Source organism: Gekko japonicus, unplaced genomic scaffold, assembly GCF_001447785.1.
Source record: "Gekko japonicus isolate JY-2015 unplaced genomic scaffold, Gekko_japonicus_V1.1 scaffold1207, whole genome shotgun sequence".
NCBI classification, from domain to species: Eukaryota; Metazoa; Chordata; class Lepidosauria; order Squamata; family Gekkonidae; genus Gekko; species Gekko japonicus.
This window is the reverse complement of record NW_015163124.1, coordinates 521,109-528,136: the sequence shown is the minus strand read 5'-3', so window position 1 is coordinate 528,136 and position 7,028 is coordinate 521,109. Positions and strand designations below refer to the sequence as shown.

The window sequence follows — 7,028 nt, the reverse complement described above, 5'->3', positions numbered from 1 at the left end:
CACCTGCGCCTCATGGCAAGAATGGAGATCTCATTCCGCTGCTTTTTATTCTGGCAGGAAGATGCTACCGTGAACGTTGGCACCGCCACGTCCTCTTCCCCCCCCTCTACCTCCTCGCTGACGTCTGGCAACGAAAGGGAACCCAGCCCCGACTTCCGCAGTGCTTCCATCTCATCATGGGAGGTGGAAAGGGAGGATTTCACCAAGGAGCTGACCTGCATTCTGTGTCTAGAATTCTTCCGGGAGCCCATGATCCTGCCCTGCGGCCACAACTTCTGCAAACTGTGCATCGAGAACATATGGCTGAAAAGGGGGGCCTTCGTCTGCCCAGAATGCCAGACGAGGTTTACGGAGAAAAGGTACATAGAGAACCCCGTGCTGCAGAAGATGGTGGAGAAGAAGCTCAAGGGCTATCACGCGGGGAGCGCCCAGCAGAAGTGCCTGGAGCATAACGAACTAGTGACGCTCTACTGGAAGCCGTACAGGAAAGTTGCCTGCTTCAGCTGCAGGGAAGCTCAGAGGCCCGAAGACCAAAGCACCCAGTTCCTCCTCATCCCAGACGCTGTGCAGATCTATACGGTAACTGATAACCCAAATGGCAGCTTAAGCAACTGGAGTACATCCAGGCCAAAGTGGCAGCTTCCACTGATTCCTCCATCCCTCTCCGCACACCTCCTTTATCATTCCCCAGGGCCTCCTATCCCCCCAGCAGCAGCATTTGGTGGCAGTCAGTGGGCTCCGGTGCAGGGCCAGTGTCAACTTCTGGCCCAGGACTTCTGGCTGGGCTCCCTGCTGCTGACCCCCACCCATGCACCTCCCCTCCTCCCTGCCTGTAGCCCTGCTTCCAACTGCCCAGGGTCATTAAGGAAGGGCATGTGGGTGGTGCACCGTGGTAGCACTCCTGGTGGCACTGTCAGGCGATGCAGGCAACTGAGCATGGACAGTGGTAAGGCAAGCAAGCAGTGTTCCCTCTAAGCTGAGTTAGTGTGAGCTAGCTCACAGTTTTTTAGCCTCCAGCTCAGAGATTTTTGGCTTAGCTCAGGAAGGAGGGCTCCAGAGCAAACTAATTGATGCAGGAGCCAAATCGCTCGCTCACAACTTTAATGCCAGTAGCCCACAAAGTAGAACTTTTGCTCACCCGACCCCACAGCTTACAGGGAACATTGCTTGCAAGTAGGAGAAGCAGGGCAGGTGGAGGGCATGCGGGGGTGTGGAGGGGAAGGCATGGGGCGCGCGTGGAGGCCCAGGCCCCCCAACACCTTGAACCTGCTTCAGTAGGAGGGGAATGCAGGAAAGTTCCATTGTGCCCTCTTTTAACTGAATGAATGGGCTCTATATAAACTGGGGCTTTTTTTGTGTGGTAGTGCTCACCAGTCTTGTGTAGTGACACCCTTCTGGGGAGTTCTCCCAGGTCCTTAGGGGGGAATGGGTGGAAATCAGTGCAACCTTATATATGAGTATCAGAGCTTCTATTTTTAATCCAAGAAAGAGCTGTATGGTGCTTTAACATTTGAGAGAGAGAAACTTATCCTGTTGCCAACACAGGTGCGATGGTATTCACCAAGCAGGTCTTTTGCAGAAAAAGGATTTGTACTCATCAGAAGCACCTTAGCGGCCTTTGCAAGTAACGACAAATCGTGCCAAAATCTGAGTTGAATGATTCAAGGTGGTATTCTTGCTGCGGGAGAAGCATAGTCTACAGCTGTGCAGACCCAAATACGATCCAAGCATCTGCTCAGCCATTTGTGAAGCTTACAGCTTGGCAACAGACAAGTCAGTCAAACTGGCCTCTCCGGTGTGACCTGCGGTTAAATTTTAAGCTACTCTGGGAAAGGGTGCAAGTTCTCTAAATGCTGAGATTTGAGTGCCGGAAAAAGGGGAATCTCATAGGCCTGCCATAGCAATGGATTCCTTTATGTATATTTTGTTTCCAAGCAGAGAGAGCGCAAGATACCACTCTTTGTACGCGTGAATACACATGAAACTGGCTCCTACTGACTCAGACCATTGGTCCATCAAGATCAGTATTGTCTACTCAGACTGGCGGCAGCTCTCCAGGGTCTCAGGCTGAGGTCTTTCCCATTGCTTACTGCCTAGTCCTTTTAACTGGAGATGCCAAGGATTGAACCGGGGACCTTCTGTATGCAAAGCAGAGGCTCTTCTACTGAGCCACAGCCCCCCTGATAGGTCCCCAGCTTGTTTTGAAGAGTCTTGATATGTTGGTATCTTCTAAAAGTACAAAGTGGGATGCTAACCCTCCACTGCAATATTTCACGTGCCTTTCTTGTGTTGTTCATGGCATGATATAGGTGTGAATCGCCTTCTTAGGTTACCTACCAGAATAACCCTTGTGGCATTCTCTTTGCAGGAAAAACTGATCTCTAAGAGAATTCGGCTGCGGTCCAACTTAGTGGAGCTAGAGATGGTGAAGAACGCTCAAGAAGAGAAAATTTCTAACCATAAAGTGTGTAGCATCGATACAGGAGCCCCCTGTATTGATATCTATTAGTTTGCTGTTCCCCTTGTTATCTAGGACTGGCGGCTTGGGACATAGCATTCTGATATTTTACCAACTGCACTGGCTTCCAGTAAGCTACTGGGAATGTTCTAAATACTCCTTTCCTTTCCAGAGCTGCTCTGATCAATAGATCTTGAGCAGTGATTAAAGAAGTACTCAGTTTCTAAAGGAAAATATGATAGACAGGAATTTAGCAACTGACAGGGTGTTTGGATCATTGTCTAGCATAACATAGGGAATCACATCCCTTTGAGAATCGGTGAACGACATATGTGGTAAAATAAGTAAAATCCTCTTTTTCGGCAGGGCGGGCGGGATATAAATTAATTAAATAAATAAAAGCCATTGATTCCTAAAAACAGTAAAAAAGGAACTTTCCAGAATTTTATGAGATAAAGTATCAATTTTAACCAGGCCACCAGAACAAAGATGATTTAAATATGGTATGTTACAAAACTTCCCATGCAATACTTCAGAAGGGTTAGCATTAAGGCGAGCTAGAGCAAATGCCCTAGCATAATGAGGAACTGATAAATATCTTGTATAGGACAATGAGAGCCAAGGTGGTAAAATACCAAAAAATTGGGTCGAACAAACTCTACACGAATGAATTACCATACTATCGTAACTGAGCTTGTTGAGATGATGCTTAACAATATTGAGAGTCTCTGCCTTACCCAGCTGGAGAATTTCTTCTAATGTAATGTCCAACTGCTGTAATCTAGGATCAATGGTCTTCCTCTATACTGAGTAATAAGTGTCTTGTTAGAGAGAAAACAGCAATCCACCCGCTTCTATGGCAAAGATGATACATATTCTAGGCTTAAAAGCACTAAGCCATGCTCTAAGATCTTCATGGTCTGAGTGCAGATAGCCATCTGCAATAATCAGATACAATCATCTGCTGTATCCAAATCGTAGCTTAAACATAAACTACAATTATATCTTAAATATAGGCAGCAATTATCTAAATCACACAGTATATATACTTATCAAAGCTTGTTTATATATACTCTTGATTTTTCACCTCTATTAGAATATCTTTATTTATCCCAACTTTCTTTATATCTGATATTTTACTATAACAAACGTAAGAGACATATATAGCCTTACATATTCCTAGCCTTGTGTCCAGGGCGTTTTGGATATTGCCTGCTCCCATGCAGAGATGCTTGCTCCTGTATACTTTGGTTATCAGATTTTGCTATATGATTCTGTATGTCTGTGATAGAGGGGTAGTTACACAGGACAGGGCCTTTTCTGGCATGGCACCGAAATTCTAGATTTCCTCCCCAAGGGCAGTCCACTTTGCCTCCTCCTTGGTGACCCTCAGATCCTCCCCAGACCCTACTCACTGTTTTGCCAATCACAAATGCCTCTTCCAGGGCTGCTTTAAGTGCCACCCAGGAGGAGAAAAAAAAGAGACACGATAAAGATAACATTGCGGTCTTAATCCATATCGGCCTCCATCCATGGCTGCGGGTTTTTGTTTTTTGGTTTTTGGTTTGTTTGTTTTTTGTTTTTGTTTTTTTGGTCAGTTTTAATTATACATCTGGGGATCTAAACACAGATTCCCAGCATCAAGAGTGGTTTGGTCCCATGTCACTTTTAAATCAATATGATAAAAGGGCATCATTGCTTTTACTGTGTTTTCAGAGTCCCAATATGCCTAATTTCATGTACCTAAATCACACACAAATCACATAGCAGCTATGTGCAACCCGTGCTAAGGCACTTGTAATCTGCACCTGTAATCTGCAAAGTTGATTGAAGGAATCTTGCCAAATTTGGGGTCACGCAGATGGTGTCCAATAAGAATACACAGATTAGAAAACCTTAACTTTCTCTTGATTGCTCCTACTGTAGGACATAGGAAACATACACCAAAGTCCACTTTGTTTTCCCCTAAGCAAATTTTGCCATTTTAGAACTCCTACAAGACAGGTAGCAGATTAACTATTAAAAAACAAAGACATGCATGTTGCTCTCTTCACCAAATACATTTCATGCCTAATAAATTTTCTAATCTGCTTTTCCAGGAGAACAAGTTGCAACTTCAATACCACATCTCCTTGGAATTCCTAAAACTGCACCAGTTTCTTCATGCCAAGGAGAAAATGTTCATCAAACAATTAAAGGAAGATAGTGAAACCCTTCTCCAGGAAATGGAGGCAAATTCAAACCGACTCCAAGATCACTCTCAGAATGCTAAGCATACGTTGGGGCTCATTCAGTCCCGGCTGTACCAGCAGAATTCTGCTAACTTTCTAAAAGTAAGGAACCCAGACTTGACAAGCACACCTTTGTCCCAAGTATTGTTTCTTGGATTGTTCATAAACTGTCCAAGCAAACTAAAGGGGTGGGGGGTGGGGGATACAGTTGCCTCTGTCAATGGCTGTTAGCCAAACAGACCCTCCATGTTTGGTGGCAGTATACCACCAAGTAGCAGTTGCTGTGATGGAGGGAGGACAAACAGCAGGGAAGGCCATTTGTCTTCATTTTGTGCTTGTGGGTTTTGAGGAAAGATCAGCCTTTTTTGCACCCTGAAAACCAGCCACTTTGTTTGCTGGGTTATGCACACACGCCGGGCTGGTTGGCTTAGGCTGAGTCAACTGAAATTGAATCCGACGAAGACGGAGGTCTTGTGCCTGAGTTGGAGTGGACCAAGGTTAGGGATCCCACTCCCGACCTTCAATGGGGCGCCATCGGTGCCAGCGACGGAGGTTAGGAGCTTGGGAGTGCTCCTGGACACCTCCTTAACGATGGAGGCCCAGGTAGCAGCCACTGCAAAGTCTGCCTTTTACCATCTACGGCTGATTAGGCAGTTGGTTCCCTTCCTTGAACACAATGACCTGGCGACAGTGAGCCACGCAATGCTCACCTCGAGATTGGATTACTGCAATGATCTCTACATAGGGCTGCCCTTGTCCCAGATCCGGAAGCTGCAGCTGGTGCGGAATGCAGCGGCGAGGCTGTTGCTGTGCCTTCCTGCGCGGGAGCACATCCAGCCCGCCCCAAAAGGGCTGCACTGGCTGCCAATAGCATACCGGATTCGGTTCAAGGTGCTGGTTTTGACCTTTAAAGCCCTATATGGTCAGGGACCTGCTTACCTGAGGGACCTGCCTTCGTGGGGAGGGCGGGATATAAATCAAATAAATAAATATATGTTTTAAAGAATGTTGGTTAGTGAACAGGGTCCCCCCCCCCCTCTCCTTTTTCTCTTACAGGACATAGAAATCTTTATGGATTGGTAAGTGCATGTCTATAGCAGGTGTTTTCATATGATCATATCATTCTTCCCTTATGCTACTTTAATGCCATTTATACTCACCCACTTCTCCAACTGATAAGTTCAAAAGGCTAACACTTATTTGGGTGGCTTCCCCCTCCATCAGATCCCCAGAGAAAGCGAGAGAGACAGAGACTGTACCTTTGATTGCTTCAGCCAGCACTCACGGCAAAGACTAATGGCTTTGAGAGCCAGTTTGGTGTAGTGGTTAAGTGCGCGGACTCTAATCTGGGAGAACCGGGTTTGATTCCCTACTCCTCCACTTGCACCTGGCTGGATGACCTTGGGCAAGCCATAGTTCTGGCACAGCTGTTCTTGAAAAAGAGCAGTTTCTGTCAGAGCTCTCTCAGCCCCACCCACCTCACAGGGTGTCTGTTGTGGGGAGGGGAAGGGAAAGGAGATTGTAAACCGCTCTGAGACACCTTTGGGTAGTGAAGGGCGGGGTATAAATCCAATCTCTTCTCTTCTTCTTCTTCTTCTTCTTTGGTTAAAGCCGCTCAGTCACGTTAACAGGGTGGTATCTCCAGCAATTAACTGGCATTGCTGAGCACTATGATTCCAGTTCAGACGTTTGGTTCTGGCACTCCATCCCCACTGGAGATTTCCATTTCTCTCTTTTGACTGTTCCCAGTTAAACTCAAGAGCTGCGGTGGCTCGAGTGGTTAAGACGCTGAACTGCAGGCTGTGGAAGGTCAGTAGTTCAGCAGATCGAGACCCCCGAGTTGCCGCATGACGGAGTGAGCTCCCGTCTCTAGTTCCAGCTCCTGCCAACCTAGCAGCTCGAAAGCAAGAAATTGCAAGTAGATAAATAGGTACCGCTTCGGTGGGAAGGGAACAGCGTTCCGTGCGCCTTGGTGTTTAGTCATGCCGGCCACATGACCACGGAGACGTCTTCAGACAGCTTTGAAACGGAGATGAGCACCACAACCCTAGAGTCGGATTCGACTGGCTTTCGAGCAAGGGAGCCTTTACCTTGTTAAACTCAACCTGCTGTTCATTCACACATTCAAGCATTGGCCTCGTCCCTTCAGTTGGGGGTGGGTGGGGAGGGAGCTCACCTTCTCCTAGCTCTCCCATGGATATTTAACGCAGCCATCAGGGGATTGCCTCCTAACAATTACCTCTCATTGACAAAAACCACTGTTCTTTTATTACCAGTCGTACCTCCTGTACGGTGTGGCCAGATCCCTAAAACAAGAGACCCATTCAAAACAGCAGGAA

The 7,028-nt window shown here is 46.9% G+C and overlaps 1 protein-coding gene across 1 annotated transcript in view; it reads left to right on the top strand.

Moving 5' to 3' along the window:
- The first annotated feature begins 346 nt into the window (after positions 1-346).
- The window catches only part of TRIM69 (tripartite motif containing 69), a 9,482-nt gene continuing 2,800 nt past the window's right edge, over positions 347-7,028 (top strand). Inside the window, exons 1-3 of the mRNA XM_015406898.1 lie at positions 347-579; positions 2,369-2,464; positions 4,558-4,736. Coding sequence (XP_015262384.1) covers positions 388-579; positions 2,369-2,464; positions 4,558-4,736 — 467 coding nt within the window. The 5' untranslated portion in view covers positions 347-387. The remainder of the gene's footprint in view (positions 580-2,368; positions 2,465-4,557; positions 4,737-7,028) is intronic.